The 21,837-nt window shown below is 31.9% G+C and overlaps 1 protein-coding gene and 1 long non-coding RNA gene across 2 annotated transcripts in view; one reads left to right on the top strand and one right to left on the bottom strand.

The window, feature by feature from the left end:
- The window catches only part of LOC132754201 (kinesin-like protein KIF21B), a 75,861-nt gene that overhangs the window by 51,232 nt on the left and 2,792 nt on the right, over nucleotides 1–21,837 (bottom strand). The window contains 11 exon segments of the mRNA XM_060744796.1: nucleotides 1,887–2,081; nucleotides 4,149–4,242; nucleotides 4,682–4,826; nucleotides 5,275–5,502; nucleotides 6,073–6,332; nucleotides 11,244–11,432; nucleotides 11,434–11,552; nucleotides 12,057–12,249; nucleotides 12,871–12,999; nucleotides 13,431–13,523; nucleotides 14,172–14,228. Coding sequence (XP_060600779.1) covers nucleotides 1,887–2,081; nucleotides 4,149–4,242; nucleotides 4,682–4,826; nucleotides 5,275–5,502; nucleotides 6,073–6,332; nucleotides 11,244–11,432; nucleotides 11,434–11,552; nucleotides 12,057–12,249; nucleotides 12,871–12,999; nucleotides 13,431–13,523; nucleotides 14,172–14,228 — 1,702 coding nt within the window.
- Nucleotides 6,481–9,693, top strand: LOC132754205 (uncharacterized). The gene is made up of 3 exons (XR_009629048.1): nucleotides 6,481–6,893; nucleotides 8,661–8,821; nucleotides 9,027–9,693. It is a non-coding gene; the product is annotated as an uncharacterized LOC132754205 (long non-coding RNA).

Genomic DNA, 21,837 nt, shown 5'->3' with positions numbered 1-21,837 from the left:
AACTAGACCTATCACTGAAGGTGATTAATACCCCCACCAACAACTTTGACTTTTTGACAAAAAAGTCGTCTGAAGAAAAATTTGATCACAAACTTTCAACTGTGTACAAAGAAATATTTCAATCAATTGTAATCACAACTGAGGTCTCTAAATAAGCTTGCTATACACCAAATTAGATTACAATATCTCATTCCTAACTCTAGTAATTGTCCGGAAACCATTTTTCTATTTTTAGTAACACTGTAACAGTGACCTTGACCCTAGGGGGTCCAAATGCAATACCTACCCAGGTCTTTATATAAGCTTCCTTTACACCAAATTAAATTACAATATCTCATTCCTAACTCTAGTTATTGTCAGAAAACCATATTTCTATTTTTCCTAACGGTGACCTTGACCTTGACCCAAGGGGGTCCAAATGCAATACCAACCCAGGTCTTCATATAAGCTTGCTATACGCCAAGTTTGATAACAATATCTAATTCCTAACTCTAGTAATTGTCCGGAAACCATTTTTCGATTTTTAGTAAGTGACCTTGACCCCAGGGGGCCCAAATGCAATACCAACCCAGGTCTTCATATAAGCTTGCTATACGCCAAGTTTGATAACAATATCTCATTCCTAACTCTAGTTATTGTCCGGAAACCAATTTTCGATTTTTAGTAAGTGACCTTGACCCCAGGGGGCCCAAATGCAATACCAACCCAGGTTTTCATATAAGCTTGCTGTACGCCAAGTTTGATAACAATATCTCATTCCTAACTCTAGTTATTGTCCGGAAACCATTTTTCTATATTTAGTAACGGTGACCTTGACCCCAGGGGGTCCAAATGCAATACCAACCGGAGTTTCCACATAAGGTTGCTATATACCAAGTTTGATTACAATACCTCATTCCAAACTCTAGTTATTGTCCAGAAACCATGATGTGGACCGACCGACGGACCGACGGACCGACGGACAAGCTGACTCCTATATACCCCCCCCCCAAACTTCGTTTGTGGGGGTATAATAAACCCTTTTGCCTGCTGATGGTAACAGATTCAAACAAGACAAAACAATGCAGCCTGTCAGGAGAGATTCAAACAAGAGCAACAGTGCAGGCTGCAAATAGTGCAGACCATGACCAGCCAGCACACACACATATGCTGTCTGATCATGATCTGCTGAATAGTCACTAGTCACTGAATATCTTTAAATTTTCCATAAAAATAATGAATAGTTTTGTCCAAACTGGAACATGTATAATTCTTTTTTTTAAAGCAGCCTTCAGCTTTTATTTTCTGTTGGTAAAACAATTCTGTATTGTTTCAATTTAAGTTTTTTAGTAATTTCATCTTGGAGAAGTACATCATATCACAGTGAAGCCTTCTTCAAAACCATGATCCGAAAGATATTTATTCTGCATCATTCTGTTTATTTCTAATAATAGAAGATGGGGAAATGAATTGTCTGCTTACTAAGCTTTATAAAGAGAGTGGAATGGTAGATTAGAGGTACTGGGGGGGGGGGGTTTCTTATTGATGTATTTTATCGTTGACAACTTTCATTTTCCACCTTAATTCTTTTACTAATTATATGAAACAATTTATCTAAGTATAGTATATTTAACCTTTGGAAAACCTGAAAACCACTTATAGGTATTAAGCAGTATTTCACGATCAAAATACTGACATTGATCAACCAACACTATAGTTAAGGTGAACTGTACAGGCTTGCACATTTCTGCACTAGAAGGTAGCCATATGGCAAATTAAAAACTATTTAAACATTTAAAGGATTTGTTGTTTGCCAGATAAACATCCATCCAAACCAATGGCAACCATTTTTTTACAACAACTTTTTTTATCCCTAAAATAATCAACTAATTAAATGCAATACTTACTTAATCCTGCAAGTACTTTATCCCTCTCAGACTCGGTCTCCCTGATCTTATTTATTAACAGCTCAACTTTCTCTTCGTATTGTACTTTCATGGAATTCATTCGTTTCTGTGACTGCTCTATCTCCTCTATAAGCCTCTGTTTGATAGAGATCTCACATGTTAACTCCGCTAAATCTTCATGTATGTTGTCGGAATCTGAAATGTTATTTCAATAAAAATATGCTTAAAATGTTACTTTATTGTAGAAAACAGTTATCCAATTTACAAATTGGTACCCTTAAAGCAGCACGCCTCCAGATTCATGCTTATTTTCATGAACATTTTGAAAATGTATCAAAAAGTAAAATATTGTGAAGTAGCCAAAATAAATAATTTTCACATTGCAAAAAGCATTTACAAACCATGTCAATTACCAAAAATGGTCAAAATATGCAAGAATAACCCTAACTGTTAAATTAGTAATGAATCGCACATAACATGGAAATAATCACTTTTTTTTTACTTCTCTTAAAATCTCAGTGCTTTTCTCTCAAGTTTTATTTTCTTGAAATATTTTGGCTGATCTGGAGACATGCAGTTTTAAAAACGAGTTGGTACCCTAATGCCCAAACTGGTACCCTAATGTACAAAATGGTTCTCTATAGTGCAAACTTACAGTCTATTAATGTACAAAATGTACTCAAATGCAGAAAACGGTAATCTAAAGTAAAAAATATACTAAAATGTTACAAATAAAGATGTTCATGGTAAAATAACAAGAAAACCTTCTTGAGGCTTTAGGAACATTTCCTGTAGTTATATCAGGATTCTTTTTGATCCATAATTTAATTAAAATTTCCTTCAAAGTCACAGAAACATTGGACTTTGAAGAAGCAATTGTTCTAGTAGTCTGTAAAAAATGGATTTCATCAAAACTACTTTATTATAAAAATAAATAAGTTTTTTAAAATATTAGAAAGTATACCTTTTTATATGTAATGAAAAATGCAACACTAACACTGTGAAAAATACAACACTGAGAAACATATCTACAAACCATAAATAAACATGAAACATTTTACAACATTGAAGACATTCTAAAACTCTGAACTCTTCATAAAATTGACCAATAGTGTTAGACGACTTGCCTTTATTCTTCTCTGTTTTAAAATTGAATAAATAAAAAATCAGATAAATAATGTTACACCAAACACATTAGCATTGAATACAGAGTACTGAAATGGACAAAAACTATAAAAGACAGAAAAATATTGAATTCTACAACATTAAGAATTGAAAATTACTGTTTAACAGCAAAAAAACATAAAAAAGTACAAAACAAAGAGACCAAAACAAGAGACACATAGGAAGAAAATTTGGAGACTCCCAAGAGTTGAGATATACCAAGAAAAAAATATAACCGGAAAGGTCATTAAAAAGACAAAAAAAAAAAAATTCAGAAATATTAATATCATTTAAAGAGCTATCCTAAATTTATAAAACTTTGTTTTCTTTGTTTTAACATAATGCTTGAAGACTATCATCTCATTTTCTGGCAACTTTAACAGTGATCCAAGCATATGTGACCAAATACATATAAAATAACATCTTAAATACAACACTGACAAGTACAAATGTAGTAAAATATTTGCTGGAAAAAGTGGAACAAAAATCACTCTAACACATCAAAAGCTCCTATGAATTCTACAAAAGGGAAGCAACTCTAAGCTTATGTGTGATACTTGATACCAGTTACCTGCCCATTGACTCCAATAATCCAAAAACATTTCCACTGAGTGCCAAAACACACAAAATAAATTTAAACATTGAATTTTCTCAGTTAAAAAAGTTTCCCTAATTATCTGTCATTATTTAATGATTTTGTCATTTTGATTTCAATGCAGGAAAAATTACCTCATGAAATATGGTTAAATTGATATAACAAAGAAATTCCAGTAATATGAAGTCTTAATTAGAAGAAAAACTAAAAATATCTGTTTGCTTTGAAAAACTCACATTTTAAAAAGTACCGAATTTTTCTTTATTCTCTTATTCGTATAAAACTACTTGTTTGAAATCTGTCAAAGGTTAAATACATTTTTTTTCCATACTGAAATTTGGCAAAGTTGATTCTAGATGGAGGGGTTGTCTTTTTATCTTCTTCAGTAAATGATTAATTTATCACAGTATTAGAAAAATATATCGAGGAAAGGAACAAGTGCATGAATTCTGAAGTAAGTATATATTAAACTTGATATATTACAGAGAAATATAGATTCAAACCTTTCCCGTCGGAATCAGAGCCCGAGCTGGAACTGCTCAATGCTTCAAGTTCCTCGTCATCATCATCAGAACTCTCCGCAGTATCATCTTTATCCTGTATTATATATAAACCATCATTATCATCTATAACATAACCATCATCCCTTCAACAGCAGAGATGGATTGAAAATATAAAATAAAATATTTCCTCAAAGAAAAAAAGACAATGTAAGCATGTCATATTGCTACTTTCCAGCTTTCAAGTGGAAGAAGATGTATTTTTGTTTTGTTGTATAGGGCACCAAGACAATATTGGTCATGGGGCTAGGAAGATATGTCAGGCACAAGGTGGCTACCATGTAGAATCACCAACTTTTTAAAGAATCAAAAGTTCCTGTGTGCTATAAAGTAAACTTTAGTTTAGTGCATAAAGGAAACATTTTAGCTATTTAGATACCCAAATGGGCTAAAAATAATACTTTTCATTGTAAACAGGTAAACAAAGTACACAGATATATATCACTATCTCAATCTAAAACAAAAACACCAGTTACCAGATCTAGATTTCCATTAACATCAACATTTTCAGAATCATCTTTCTCTGATTTTTCAGATCTATCTTTCTCCACGACTTCACCTTCAACTGTCTCTGTAGTGGCCTTCTCTTCATCGGAATGATGCTCGTTCTCTTTATCACTACTACAAACATGACAAAAACAACACTGTTAATATCTTGCTTTCAGATATTGTAAAAAATATCCAGTCTGGAACATAATTATTTCTAATAGATTTAACTTCAAATATTTATCTTTCTCAACACAATGTTTTTCAGTTTTGTCTTGGAATTTTATAGAAATTTGTATTTAAATTGCACATCATTTACATATATGTGGTCTGGAGTATAAAAATATATTGAGAATCATTGAAAGCAATATCAATTCATCACAAACACAATTTTTCATATCATTTGGTCATAATTCTTTATCATATAATTTAACTCAAAATTTCAACTGCACACAAATATAGATAAGGAAGGGTTATGCAATTCATAAAACCTAAAAGTTTGTTGAGTAAAAAACACATTTTGATTTAAAACTTGTTATGTTGACACTCGGAAGTAAAACTAAGTTTACAATAGAACACTCACTCATGGCGTTCAGCAGCTTTCTTCCTCTTCTTTAATTTTTTCACGTCACGTTTCGCCTCCTCAATAATACTAGTAATATGATTATCGGGCGACATCGGTGACTCCATACTCTGGCTCATACTTGAATGTACCGGGGACAACATGGGATTCATGGACAATCGAGATACCGACATGGGTCGTGATCGTTTTAACCTTTCTATCATTAACTCTGATTCAGCTAGTTTTGTTCTGAAATAAATACACAAATAACATACAATGCAATTTTATGGACTGCTCTGAACACTGTGCTCTAAATCTTTTCAACAAATATCTATATTCAATTTTTGCACATAAGAAGGGGGCAATATTTTAAAGTAAGATTAAATATCCATGTAAATTGACCATTTTAAAGCAAAAAATCTACAAACGTAACATACAACCTTAATATATGAGTTTTTGCTCTAATAAATATTGTAAAATATTCATCACATACATCTGCATCTTCTTTTATTAAAATCTATGATGCTGATTCTATGCTTTTAATAAATATCTGATATACAACTGCTTGAAATAATGATTTACTGTAAGTGCAATGCCTAGCTATTAAGCACTATTTACATTAGGTCATACAATTTGTTAAAAATCTAAGTAACTAAGGATATGTAAGGTAAATAATGACACTTTAACAATGTATAAAAAGGTTTCATCAGCATTAATTTCATTTTCTTGTAAAATAAAACAAGAATTGATCTATAAGAACCAGAAAATTATTACAACACTGCATACTGTTAATGATAAGGAAACATATTTTTATCTCACCTTAACTCCTCAAGTTCCTTCACATATCCTTTGATTAAGTTAACAACCTCTTCATTAGTAGCATCACCAGCTGCATTACCAAGGGCAATAACTGCTTGATCAGCCAACAGTTCCGAGTTTCTTACAGTCAGTTGATCTACTGTTTCATTCAGTGCTTTGATTCTGGTTCTAAGTTTATCATTTTCTGTTTGAAGCATGTTATTTTCATGAAAGACATCACTGGTAGTTTCTACTCCTTCACTATCCACTACTCTCTTACCCTGTGTTTATCAAAATAACATCATTATATTTTATTCTACAGTATAGTTTACTCGTCAACAGTATAAACGTCATAGGGTGACTTTCAAGCTTTATTGGTGGTGAGAGAAATGAGAAGCCTGTCTAACATTATTACTGGCACAGGTAAGGCCTAAATTAAAAATAGCTTTGTTTGCTGTCTCCCGACCGACCCTAAAAAAACGCTGCGCTCCGAAAAATTTTATTTGCTCTCGCCGACCATTTTTTTTTTTTTTGGTGCCGCATATTTTTACCGATATCCGTTCAATAACGGCGTGTAGTATTCTGGTTCCCGCGTATTATTCGTCACGTGTATCGACTTTCAAGTACCGCCGGGTAAAAGTCGATTGTGTACACATCCGTTACAATTTTGCAAAACGAAAGTTAGAAGATCTTCAAGAAGACGAGTATTTTATCATCTCGTCAACATTTATTATTACATTTATTCAACTTTGTTGAAAAATAACCTCCACGAGAATGAATTTGTCTGGGCATGGGTCGATCTGTTGAGGATTTTTACCCGAAAAAAATCGGACGTTCTTACCGTATGCTTAAATACTGGTTTGTGTTAAAGGCCGGGGAATGTGAACTCAGATATCCCTACGGATGGCCATTAAGCATATTAGGTACAAGAGGCGGGGTTTTATTATCATGACCTGAGGTCAGCATGCTTGTAAATATAAACATGTGGTCTGCAATAGTATAGGAGAGTTCAGCATTCAGGAGAGATAAAGAAGTTGTGTATTTATTGGGGGGTAATGATTTTGCAATTTGATGAAAAGGTAAGGTGACCTTTTCGAAAACCTAGCTAAACACCGTTTTCCGGTACGTTACCGATTTAGCTCTGGGGAATTACACCAAATGAAGAACATAACACAGTTACATGATATTTCTATTTTTCTTTCATTATTTTACCGTTTAAGGTGAAAAGAATTGATGTTATTGAAAATTATCAATATTCCTTTAATATCTATTGCAAATTTTTCAAAAAAATAAGTTGTTTAAAATGAAAATCAATAAAATTTAAACCGACGTAGTGGAATCTTCCATAATAAATAAGGTTATTTTCGGCGTAAACTTGTGTATTTACTTTATTTTTTGTATGGAATTATTCATACAATGATATTTAATTATTTTCTTATAAAGAAATAACTGTTTTATTTCAATTTAATTTTAAAAAAGGCCGAAAACATCGAGTTCGCTATTACACTCTATTAGGTGAATTCCCCAGAGCTATGTACAGAAAGTACCGGAAAACGGCGTTTAGCTAGGTTTTCGAATTCGTGAATAGCAGTGCTGTCAGGATGTATATTGCAATTACATATTTTTACAATGAAGAGTATAATTTATGAAATCGGTGATAGTCAGTATATACAAACAGTTAATAACAGTTAACAGTTTAGAAATGCCTTGTATATAGAAAAAATGTTTGGTATATATCTTACCTTAGATGTGTTTCAATTGTAATTTAGACTGTGTACATGAACAGAGTCGAATTATATACTAAATAATAATGCATTTATATTACTTTTTCTTTAGATTACATACTTTACCTATTACACTAGATAGACTATTCCAATTTTGTGTTAGAACTGACCAATACCGATGTCATTTCAAGTTAATAAATTCATGATTGTAGGGATGGAATATAACACAATCAATAAATAAAAATTCAAGTTCATTGCTTGCATAGTATTTATTGCCCTAGTATTTATTTCCCCGCCATCTGTCAAACTCTACTGTGAGAATGTTTATACCTAGAGAGATGTAGTTGGCTGAGAGAAAGGTCATAACCTCTGTACAACTGTCAATCAAATACACAGGGAAATTTGAATTTTTAACTGTTTTCAAAAAAAGATTTTTTTAAAGTAGTACTTCTAAGTATCACAGAGATCTGTAACTTTCAAGGAATGTTGCTTACATGATAAAGAAGTGATGTGCCAATTTATAGCAAATAATATGAGGTATGTCTCTCTAAATTTTGAAATTTCATTTTTCTATCTCTCTCTGATTATGCTAGCAGACAGCATACAGAGTTCAACAGCAGTGGCCATTTTTCTGCTTGTCTGCCTTTTATACTTGTTCCCAGGCCTTTAAAAACTTACTGAGTGCTCATGTAATCGACTTAAAATCAAGTTTTTGTAAATAAATAAAGTTTCTTGTATGTACTCACTCATTTATAAGTACCAGTATTTATTAAATAATCATTTTCTTCAACCAGCAAATGCACTTATCTTATTGTTTTCAGTACCACCTGTCTTAGTATTTGAACCATTTCAGCACTCGTTTATCACATTTTCTCATTATTGCAGGGCTTTAAGAATAGTCTTCTAGTGGGTTAAAATGCAAGGCACTGAATGCGGATAAACCAAGGTGTATTTACTCCAAGAATAAATTGACAGGGAAACATGATCTCTAAAACACAACCTTGAGAAATTTGATTACAACTGTGATTCAGTCATTACAGTTGATGGTTAGTATTGGTATTGCACATTGTTGTGCTTATTTTCTTAAAATAGTGATGTCAAAATGTTTTTACATAATCAACTGAAAGTAGAAACCTGATTTTATTCTTTCTTACATATTTCCCATGTTTGTATAATTAAAAAAGTTAAAATAATTGCATTTTTGGCAAAATCTGTATTGCATAAAGTCTAGCCTTCTGTCTGTTTTCATAGGAGATGCTCTGCACAGGGAGAGTGTTTATATGACCGCAGATGTCATGCCAATCTCACGTGGAGTTCCCTTACTGTGCCTCCAACATTGGACGACCAGATATTTGTGCCCATTGTGGTGAGCCAGAAGCACAGAGAAATCCAGAACTGTTAACAAAGTTTAGCCTTTAGGATTGTACTTCCAGTTTATGAGCAATGCATCAATCCATAAGAAAGACATTCCCCATAGATGTCCTATAAAAAATAAATACTGTGAACCTAAATTTTGTTGGTAAACTGTGGCTTAACTGTTTACTTGTCTGAAGTTGCTTAGTGTTTGAAATTGTTTTTCTGGTTGTGTCACTAACTATTCATTTCAGTGAAAAAAAAATGTAAGCAGACTTTAAACTGTTGATGTATAATGATGCCTTTTGTTGTTCAGTAGTTATTTTGCATAATATATTTGAGTATATTTGTGTGTTTTAGTCATCCTCTCACATGTTGGGTGAATGTTTGAAATTTTGCCTTTGTTACATGTATTTTTATTAAAAAGAACTATACTTCTTGTATTGACTAATTGAAAGATATACAAACTGAAATTAAGATATATCAATTTTAAAAAATTTTATTCGCATTTTTATTAAACCGTTTTTTCCAACAAACAGAATCAAACCAAAAACATGTATGTATTTCCAAAAAAAAAAAAAAAAAAAAAAAAATCCCTACCTACCTACCCAACTCTAAAAAGTAGGGTCGGGAGACAGCAAACAAAGACTTTTTTAAATGTGGCCTAAGCACCCAAGTAGAACCACCAACCTTCCTTACCCTAGCTAAATGGCTTCCTCACAGTCACATGACACAATCCTGGAGGCATACATGAGCTTCTTTAACAAACAAACAAACAAAAAACAAACAAAGAAATGCTAAAAATTATGTACTCTTAACATGGTACAGTACTGCATAAGTTATTTTCAGTATCTACCTTTTAAAACAGATTGAAATACTATTACCTAACCCCTGGCCTGCTGAATTTGTATAACAGAATAGTCTTGCTTTTACTTTGGGTCTGTTCATTGTTAGTTAAGGGTTTTAAAAAGTGAGAAGTCTGGTCTGACATGGTACATTTCATTTTTGTTATCTCCCTTAGCCCTAAAAGCATTTATCCATGAAATATTATAACTAGCCCCTTACATTTTTTTATATACCTTGTTATGTCTAGTAAACATTATATTCTGAGTAATAATACATTTCTTTTGACATAATTCATTTTTCATCTATTTAAAGTTTCAATCACATAATCAGCTGAGTAAGAGTAGATGACCTCATTTTTTCATTTATTATACATGTTATATCACTTTGTTTTCCTCATTTGATAAAAACAGTGTGAATACAATGATATATCAATGTAACAATAAAGTTGTTATTTAACAGGAAAATTTATTAGAACACAGGAAACAAGGTCAATCTATCAGGATGTTAAAGCAGCATGCCTCCAGATTCATGCTTATTGTCATGAAAATTTGAAAATGTATTTAACAGTATAATATTGTAAAGTTACCAAAAGAATGCAATTAACACATTATCAATGGTACTTACAACCCATGTAAACTGCTATAAAGGGGGTCAAAATATCCCCAAAAATAGCCCTTTAGGGCGTTAGTAACGCTTAAAAAATATTTTTTTAAAATTACTGAAAAATGGATTCAAATTAACAGAAAAATTAAAAGGGAACTAAAATTTTTTTGAATCTTTATATTTTTCCCTTTTAAAAAATCTTAAGACATTTTCTCAGGTTTGATTTTATCGAAATATTTTTGCTCATCTGGAGGCGTGCAGCTTTAAAGCAGCATGCCTCTATATTCATGCTTATTGTCATGAAAATTTAAAAAATGCATTTAAAAGTATAATATACAAAAGAGAACTAAGAAAGTAATTAACACATTGCTGTCAGCACTTAAAATCAAAGGAAAAGAGGTCAAAATATGCAAAATAAGCCTTACTTATGAAAAGACAGTAGAGGTACGGCGATATATACTGCAAAATCAGTCATTAATGGCACATAACATGTAAATTATTCTCAAAGTTACACCTTTTATTATCTAAAACAAGTAAATAAACTTGCAGAAAAGCTTTCAACTTAAGAATTTTCATCACTTCATTGCTGGTGTCTTTTCTAGACCACAAACAAAGAATTCAAAATTGTTCAGGACTTCATGACAAAAGCAACAAAATAATACCTACCGTTTTATAATCCATTAATTCTTGTTGAAGTAACATAATCTCTTGTCGTAATATAGCTAACTGTTTACTGGCCTTATCTTGATTGGCTATCACTTTGTTCTTTATATTTCTAGCACGATTTGCATATTTCAATGTATTTAAAGTTTCCATAAAGTCTCGATCCGAGGGTGAAACACACGCGATCATTTAAAAACCCCTGTTTTCCCTTTCCCAGAGAATCTTTTTAGTAAAATTTTGAGTTTAGAGTCCTATAAGGACCCTGAGATCCTTTTTTCATCTTGCACCTTAAAGCTGAGACATTACCTAAAGGCCAACTTTAAATTTTCATGTTTTTAATTAATATTCATGTTTCATGTTTTCGCTTAGAAAAATTTTAAAAGGATTTTCAGGAAAAAATTGTTTTTAACAACTTTACCATTTCCTTTGGGTAGGGGGCTTTTTTACGAAGAATCTTCTGACACTAATTTTAACTCTTTGATGAAAATATGCAAAATTATTTTTTGCCATTAATTAAACTTTTTCCAGCTTGTTCTGGTAATTTTGGGAAATTTTGACCCTGAAAAAATCTTGAATTTTTCAAAAGAAAGGGAAAAAATCAATTTTGGGATATTTAAATAAAAGTTTGTATCGAATGTTGCATATTTGCACAGAAGTTTTTCTATCAAATGTTTAGATACTTACTTAGAAGATTCTATCAAATGTTGGATTTTTACATAGAAGATACTATCATATGTTGATTTTTACAATTTTTTTGTTCACGATGACAGCAATTGTACATGTTATAGTTTCTCAATAAAATAGAATTAAATCAACAAACCAGTCCACAATTTATAGAAATTCCTTCTTTGGCTCTGTCCCCAGTAGCACCAGTTCTTTTTAATCTTTCTGAGCCTGCAAGGTCGACAAAGTGGAACTTTGCCGTCAATGTCTCAAACTCACTCAGACTGTCATTACTCTGTTCCATCTTAACATCTCCTTCCCCGTCCTTGTGCTCAACAGCCACTTGCTGTAATAAAGATATAGAGAAACTGTTTAAACCTAAGTTTACCACATTTTTACATGTATTCTAACACTGTCAGCCACTTTTTTCAAGAAACAAAAACTTGTGTATGTTTAAATATACTGAAGGGAAGGAACACTGACAGGGGAAAAAATGACATCAAAAAGTGATGCAAAAAAAACCAAAAACATTTTCAGGGAAAAATATAAAAATCTCTTAAAAATGCGTTTTAAACACCCCCTCCCATGTGCCCTATTTAAAAAAGAATTGGGGTTTGGGTGTGTTTTTACCCTTTCACCAACACAGTATAAGTCTATGGCTTTTAAATGGTGGAGGAAAAACCCCCAGGTGCCTTTCCGCGTATTTTTTCAGGGAAAAAGGACCCAATTTGAACCCCTGATGTTTCCCTTTAAGGGTTCTTCACATGAAAGGGTACAAAATATCTGTTGGGGTTTGGGAAACCCCCAGCGGGGGTGAAAGGGAAGTGGTTTTAGTCAAAATGTCATAACCCTCCAAGGGGCCCCTGATACCACTTTTTATTAGAAAAGGCTTTTTTAAAATTAAGTATGGGCATTTATTAACCAAAAAACAATTTGTTATCTGAAGAATTGCAACATAAAAATTTACCTCCTCTTTGACTACCCTGTGTTGTTTTATATGTAAGGTAAAAATAGCATGAGATCTGGATGAAGTTGCGTTCATGTTTGTGCTGGCTGTTGCCCTTGACAACGCACCAACTTGAAGACATTGCATTGTCTGAAAAAAAAAAAACCCACAAAAGTTACTTATAATCCTTATTGAATATTACGTCGCAAAGACACTTTCGTTTGTAAGGCAAGTAAGTATATAATGTTATGAATAAATATCACTCAAACTGTATTATAAATGGAAAATGTATAATTATGTAAAAGTCTATGCGATTTTCTATCTATCAGAGACAGAACTAACCCTGCTTTGAATCTTAATTTTTTTCATGGTTTGGATCCATTTAGCTTAATAATAACCCTGTTCCTGTTAATGGATTTTAACTTGTACAACACCTATTTGAATTTGGCTATTCATCACCAATTAGATGTAAAATTCATAATGCAAAGCTCTCAATTTGTCATCATGACGTCATTACACATTTTATACAAAGAGCTTTAAATACTTTCATATAGGTAAACCAAACAAATAAGGTGTCTTACCTCCTGTAATGAATAGACTAGTCTTGTGGTAGTTCCAACTACATATATTCCTCCTGAGGCATCCTCATGGATCTTTGCATTACTTTTACGACCCTGAAGTGGCACAAAATTATTATATATCATTCATTATATTTTTATTTAATAATAATTATAACTATTTCATGTTTATATTAGGTAAAGAAAACTTGGCTTATATCCAGAATTCACAAAACTTCTTGAAAATTGTATATACTACAGAATAGTCTGAGGGTACTAGTGACATATAAGGAAACTGGGTCCGGTTGTGACCATATTAGGCCTTGAACCCAATATCCCTTGAATGAGAGGTGGAAACCAAAACCACTAGGCCATATATCCCCACAGAAATTTCAAGCCATCACATCTACGAGTGAAAAGGTGGGATAATCCATCTCAATACAATGGTAAGTAAATAAGGAATAGATATGTATAAAGTAAATTTTGTCTATCAACAACATTGCACACATGACAGACATGGTTATCATAATAATTACATTTATATCTAACGTCCCATGCAAAGCATTTTCCATAATTTCATAACTTCATTTTTATTTTCTTAGAAAGCAAAATCAATTTTAATGTAACAATGCTTGTGCATGAACCATTTTTCTAGTCTTCAAAAACTGTCCTCTTATCCTTTTATGACTAGTGTGCAGTTTTACGATCAATGTGCAAAAATCAACATTCAATGCTAGATTTTTTTTTTTTTAATGAACTACTTACCCTACTTTCAGGGTCTCTTGTTGTATCTAACAGATCTAATATTTCTTCATTATACAACTGAAATACAGAAAGCAATAAAATTATTAAATAAAACAACAAGACTGTAAAATGTCAATCACTCAGTTTACAAAAGTGAAGGGTTATTAATTGAGAAGATGCCCTATGTTTTGCCCTACATGTATTTGCTTCTAGGTCCACTACACAATTTTTTCGAGATTTCTAAAGATTTCCCTAGAACACTTTTAATTGGTTTTGATCCAGATTAAACATGGGGACAAGTTTCCATTAGATATTTTTAGCATGGTGGAATTTTCTAAACTGAACAAAACAGTTTTTACCACTTTATTAAAAAATAAATTATACTCTATAAAACTTTATGAGCTGTACATTACCGTGCCGATAAACTGTGCATTAACTTTAAAGTCAGGTTTGGGGTTTTCATTTCTTTCTATGGCCTGGTTTTTTTCTCTCTTCTATTTCCGTTTAATAGATGCCCAACAGCTCTTTTGAATGATGCCTCTTTTCAGCTTCTGGAATGTTCATGTCAAATCCTGTTCCCATTGTGTAAGTTTTCCCTGAGCCAGTCTGTAATAGGATAGAAAAAACTTCAATTTCATATATTAACTACACATCAGTTTATGATAATTCATAAATTTAAGAAGGTTTAGAAAAAGAAAAAATATTTATTGAAGACATAGGCTACTCAAAATTAATGGATTCAGTACTTGCACTAAATCTGATCTACACATGTAACAGTTAACTTCTTCTCATTTCTCATGAAACAGTATAATCTAACAATTGTCAGAGGTCACTGAACTTGCACTATCTCAGTCTGAACATAATTCATAAATATGTGTGTTGGAAGCTCTATGGTTAATGAAACACTCTCAAAATGTTCCTGGAACCAACCAGTGCTATTTTTAGCAATGAATGTAAAATTTCTTGCTCTGACAAAGGAAACAACAGCTTGCCCATGACTGGGTCTAAACCCACGAGGCCAGCAATCCTTAGATTACTAGTGTTATGTGTTAACCACTCAGCTACGCCACCACTTTTTCTTTCTTTTTTGATATGCTAAGAGAGTGGGAGGGGCATGCATTGTGAGAACACTAAAATATTCTTATCTATTTGCCTATAATAGTACAATATAAAAATATCTTTAGTGTGATATTTGAAGAGCCAGGATTTTAAATTGTATTCTAGTAAGCAAAGTAAAAATAAAACTAAATACTTGAAAGGACATATCAAACTGTAGAAAACATTTTAATGACACATTATACAAGTTTCAATGACATGTAAGTTGTAATATTGGCCCAGTAATTACTATGCGGGTATATGGCTTGATCAAGTAGTCTAATGACCAGGTAAGTGTAGGCTATATTTATCGCATACTGTGAACCAATTTGCAATACCTGTGCATTATGTTTAACATCTCCAACAATTCAAGCAATTCAGAGATACCCTAAAATTAAGGCAATTCAGTTTTCAAAGATTTTTGTGTATTGGTTACCGAGGGTTAGACATTTTATGTACATTTTTAGTGTACATGTTATTTATAATGTACATGTATATATGTATGATGCCTGATTAAAAACGAGACACTGAGAGACAAAAACTTAAACTTTCTACCAATAATAGACATTTAAACCAGGGTTTGTATACTCATCATCATTGCATGTTTAAAACTTCTTGACTAAAGTCTGTTATATTTCCAAATTCTAGAATTATGGGAATTTCCTTTTGGCAGAATATAACTTAAATATCTCACAAAATGTGCAAGGTGCAGGTTATTTATGAATAATATTGCATATTTCTTGAAATCTAAACATATAATCTATACATATTTCCATACCAGACATGGACTGAAATCAGCATGTTTTGTTTTTTATCTACAATTGAGGAAATTTCTCCTCAACCAAAAACTAGTATCTATATATAATGAACCTATGATAAATTCTTAGAAATCACTACCACTTTTGCAGCAAAATCTGTTATATTTATACATACAACAGATTGTCTGGAAAAATAGATTTGTGTAAAACAAACAAAATCAGCTCAAAAGCTTGTTTCCCTACAGGCAGTATAATGTCATATTGGATTTAATAAAGGTTTGAGATTGTAACAAATTGCTGATGTTATCAGCTCAATTATTTTCCTTATGAAACATGAAACGTATGATATAGTAAAAGAAATCGGTTACTTAAAATAGCATCTCTTTTGATACATAATTCAATGTACATACTTAGAAAACGTTTTAAAAAGTTTTATTTACTTTCAGGTGAAAATATAATAAAGTGATTCACATACAATCACTTTAGTATCTAAAGCAAGACAAGAGCGATCAGTAATCACATGTGTCGCCTCATGATGGCCAATTTCATGTTGGGACAAATTTTGTGACAGACGGACAGACAGATGGACAGTGCACAACTAGAAAAAAACACATTTTTATCAAAGGGCCATAACTCGGCCAAAAATCATTCAACCGGAAAACCCGTGCAATATGCGCAAGGACTTGAGCTACAGATCAATCCTGTAAAGTTTCATTGAAATTGCATTAGTGGTATAAGGGAAGTAGTCCAGACAAACTTTAAAAATAAAAATTATTAAAGGGCCATAACTCTGACAAAAATCATTGAACCGGAAAATGCTGACAATATGCACAACTAGACTTGGTACTGATCATTCCTGTAAAGTTTGGATGAAATTGCACCAGTAGTTTATGAGGAGTAGTCCGGACAAGCTTTTGTGTATCTGGCAACACACAGAAAAAAAAAAAATTTTTATCAAAGGGCCATAACTCGGCCAAAAATCATTCAACCGGAAAACCTGTGCAATATGCGCAAGGACTTGAGCTACAGATCAATCCTGTAAAGTTTCATTTGAAATTGCATAAGTGGTATAAGAGAAGTTATCCGGACAAACTTTAAAATTAAAAATTTATAAAGGGCCATTACTCTGACAAAAATCATTGAACCGGAAAATGCTGACATTACGCACAACTAGACTTGGTACTGATCATTCCTGTAAAGTTTGGCATGAAATTTGCACCAGTAGTTTATGAGGAGTAGTCCGGACAAGTTTTTGACGGATGGATGGACAGACAGACAGACAGACGGACAGACAGACAACGGAGAAGTGATCCCTATATGTCGCCACTACTCCGTAGAGGCGACACAATAAAATAGGCTAAAATACCTCTTACAGTCACAGAACTATGACGGTTTCGGAGTACTAACTTACATGTACAAAATATAAGCCAAACTTATGCTTTCATAATAACTTGATTCTAAAAATTTTGGGACCCACCCTTCCCCCAATTTTCCCCTTAATAAAAATAAAATTTTTTAATGTAATTTTTCTTTTTTTGAAAATAAAAACCCTTTTAAAAAGAAAAACCCTGTTTCGATTTTGAAAATTTTAACTGGCCCAAAAGGAAAACTGGCATACCCCCTGTTTGGCTTTATTTCTTTTTCAAATGGGTCCCTTTAGTACCAAGAAATTTTTTTTACTATAGCAAAATTATAGCCAAACTTTTTCCTCATAAAAAAAAAACCCAAAAGTTTTGTGACAGGACTAAAAAACCATAGCAGTTTCACTTGAGCAGAAAATTTAATTCAGCTCAATGATCTGCCTAAAACCCCTTTAGCTTTTAAAACCCCTTAAACTTCTAAATTTAAAGTTTAACAGATTTTCCCTGCAAAAAATTTGGGGAGCATCCCAAATTTTAAATTTTTAAAAGGACTTTTTTTTAACAATTTAAAAATTTATGTTTTAATATTTATGGTCGATGTTTCCCAAAAAATAATGATTTGTTTTTTTGAAACTATTATAAAATCTTTTCAAAAATTAAAAATAGGAATTTCCCCTATAAAATTACATGAAAATGTACAAAAAAATAAACAAGAAAAAGTATGGGATTTTTGGTCAGATGCATTAATGTGCAACGGGGCCTCGGGCTTTTATACGGGCCTCCCCAAAGGTTTAATAAAATTTTGGGGTTCAAACAGGTTAAACATTTTAAAAATTTTCAAAAACCTTCCCAAAAAACTTTTGTTTAAAAAGGGGGTGTCCCCGGGGGCTTAGCAAAAAATAAAATGTTGACATGTTTTAAAGACCCAATTGTCGAGTCTTCCCTTTTAAAGCTGAAAATAGATATAAACAAAGCAATCATTTTTATTGATAATCAATGCCAAAAAAACAACAAACATAAAACATAAATTGATGCCAAAAAAATACTTTCAAAAGTTAATTAGTTATTGCCATTGATGCTGTTTAAATTATTAAAAACTTAAATCAATCTCTTTTAAAACGAATAATTAGAGAGAAAAAACTGGAAATAGGGAAAATACATTGACAGTTTATAGTAACCACCCATCATTTAAACTAGGTGAACTAATCGCCACATCTCAATGATTCATTTGTATGTTGGTTGATTTTTTTTCCTCATTATGTATTCTTCTTGTTCAGTAGTTTACATAATACAGACACAGTGTAAGATTTATGGCAACTTTTCATACAAATGGGAAATACCAGGATGATAACATTGTGTTATCTTTTAATATGTTATATTGCATTGTATTGAGGTAGTTTTAGAATAATTCAAGACAAAATACACACTTCCTCATGTTCTGGTATATTGAAAACTCTAGCACACAAAAAAAAATCAAGGTTTGAATATCATGGTTTCTTAAAATGTGTTAAAATTAACAAAACCTGCAAATTTGACATCATGCCTCATTGCCTTGAACTACTTTTTTTGTGTGTGTTTGACAGGAAACTATAATAAACATTTTATTTGAAATATTATGTATTTCAAGCTCTGAAGATTAAGCTTTTGCATTTCCATTATAATTATGAAACATTTTTTAACCTACTCGCTTGAACTAATTAAAATGTTCCCCTGGTGTTTCATTTAGAAACATGATCATAAACCTAGTAAGTCTTGATAAACCCACAATCCCTGGCTTGATAGGCAAACAGTGGTAAAAAAAAAACTGCTAGGCCACTGCTTATTTTTCATATAAGTTTGTTTAGTAAGAAAGTCTTAGCTAGTTAAGTAGGCCCCAACAATTGGTCAATAACCAACATAAAATAAAAGTCTCAGTCTCACCACATTGTAGCTAAAAAGGATTACAAGTTTAAGGGGTTAACATGGTACAGCGGGGTTGATGTAATGGGGTAAATATTTTCATAATTGCGGATTAAGTGACTAAAAATATTAAATATTCATGTGCAATGGATTCATTACAACAGTTTCGACCCGACTTCAAAAAGCAAAAAGAAGTCTACAAACTGCCATTAGGCAAATATTTGCATTGTAACCACTTCAAACACCTGAAAAGATAACATCAATATGCAATTTACAAAATAAACAATTCATATTTTGAGTGACAAGTTGTTCTACGATAAATTATTTCGCTGATAATAATCCACTCCCTTCCCTAGTCCATTCTAAAAACAGCAAAATATCTGCATGTCAAGTAAAACAAATGTTTACTTGTTAGAATTTTCTCCTAATAATGTCTCTTGATTGCCTCGAGACAGACAAAAACTGTTTGACATTATGTTTTATAAACAATTAATATAGGAGAATAAAATTCTGATTGAACTGACAGAATTAATGAAGAAATTGATGAGATTTGAGAAATGAAGAAATTTGATACAAAACAAAATTAATATTATTGTTAGTTCTGGGTATTAAGTCACATTGACGCCTTATTGGCCATATGGTAACATTACAGCCCCAACCCCCTCCTTCCCTCAGTGTTATTTCAGGTATTAGGCGGAACCTGGCGTAATTAGTAGGAAAAACTACAAAATAAATATGAACATTTTCAGTGCATATTTGGAATGGTGACAGGGCCTGGAGTGAGGAAAATTTTGTCCCCGAGGAAAAGGGGGTGGAGGTGGTTTGGGGGATACAACAATTCTTTTATGTTATTTTTCACACAGTACATTTTGTACCTATTCTGTACCTATTTTGACACAATTACATTATCTTTACAAACTGTAATTCCTACTAGCTTTCCCGCTCAATGTTTAATGGATTAAATTTTTTTTCTTTTTGAGGGGAATTTTTTTCAGAAATAGGGGAAATATATAAATTAATGTTTTCGAGGACAAATGGGGTAGAATTTCAGCAAAAAACTACACATTTAAGCTGACTTAACAGCCACCTCACGTGAAACAATCTAAGAAATTTTGAAACTGTAATTTAAACTTCACATAAACTATACTTGGTTGACAATTTAGAACCCAAAATGTTTCAGCTGCACATACATGTACACTTAAGTCACAGGTACATTAACTATCTTATATCTAAATTGGTTACAAACCATGAAACATGAAAACATTCAAAATCTATAAAAATTCTAAAATTTCTATCATCGCATAAAAATCTACAATTTATCTACACATTGCTGAATATTTTATATGGAAAAAAATGTGTTTTTTTTTTCAAAAAGCTGCAATTTTTCATATATATATGTAATGCAATATTTTGTTTAAATGTTTTGGAATTCACATTTCATATCAAATTTAAAGCCAAATGTCCATAAATTTAAAAGCAAGGGCTGTTTGAGGTGAAGAATTTTCTGATTATAATCTTTACGGGCCCTAAAGGTATTTTTGTAAGTTTACAAAGGGAAATAATTAATTTAATACTTATGCTAGAGTTATGGGTATTTGACAGTGACTTAAAAGTTTTGAATTGTTAACTAACATTGACAAGGGAGACATAAGGAATTTGCATCACAAGGAAATTCTTAAGTTCACAAAGAGGTGTAATTAGTTAAAAGTCAATGCCATATGTGCATGCTAAAAGTTAGAGGGACAATGTGTACAACTTGCTAGTTATTATTAATTATAACCCCTGGTACTTTTTAAGTGAATTCCTTCACTAATTATTAATAAGTATATCGTACTATTGTAGTTTACAAACACACGAACTTCAAAATTCGTAACTCCCTCGATCTGCCAAGCTGTAAGCCATAATACATCGCTGTCTAATATTCTACATTTATTCTCTTGCGTTGTCGCAAGCCTTTGCAAGCACACACAAAGCCCGAGCCAATATAACATTCATAGATGCAACAAAGTACATACTGTGTATAATTTATTATAATAGTTGCAAATAATTCTCGTCTGGCTTCCACAGTAATATTTCGTACTCAACAGAAAAGTTAATAAAAGCATACAAAATAATAAATCAATACATAATAGACCGATAGCTGGATATTTGGTTACACAACCAATTTGGTTGTATTGGGAATTTCTATATATCTTAAACAATATGATTGGATCATAGTTCTCAATTTTCATTATAAGGCAATAATATCCAATTAGGGCTACCCTATTTATAACTTGATGGTAAATAACAAACAAAAACTAATGATTTTATAGTTCTGATTTGTTTTACTTACATTTCAGGATAGAATAATAGCTGTCAAAAATGTTCACATATTGGTTATCATTATCTAACTAAAATTTTTTGTACACTGTGCTGGCTACAAATCACAGATCATGGTTTGTTACAGTTTTACTGCCTGGAGTTAGTCTATTTACCAGTATATGGGCATAATTTCTTCAAAACTTTATACAAGAAACTGGTCTTACGTTGATACTTGTCAAAAATACTATATTATTAATCAGTTTAAAAGACAAT

This window comes from Ruditapes philippinarum, unplaced genomic scaffold (genome assembly GCF_026571515.1).
Source record: "Ruditapes philippinarum isolate M1 unplaced genomic scaffold, ASM2657151v2 ctg2024_1_1_1_1, whole genome shotgun sequence".
NCBI lineage: Eukaryota > Metazoa > Mollusca > Bivalvia > Venerida > Veneridae > Ruditapes > Ruditapes philippinarum.
The sequence above is the reverse complement of the archived record's forward strand: the minus strand, read 5'-3'. Positions and strand labels throughout refer to the sequence as shown.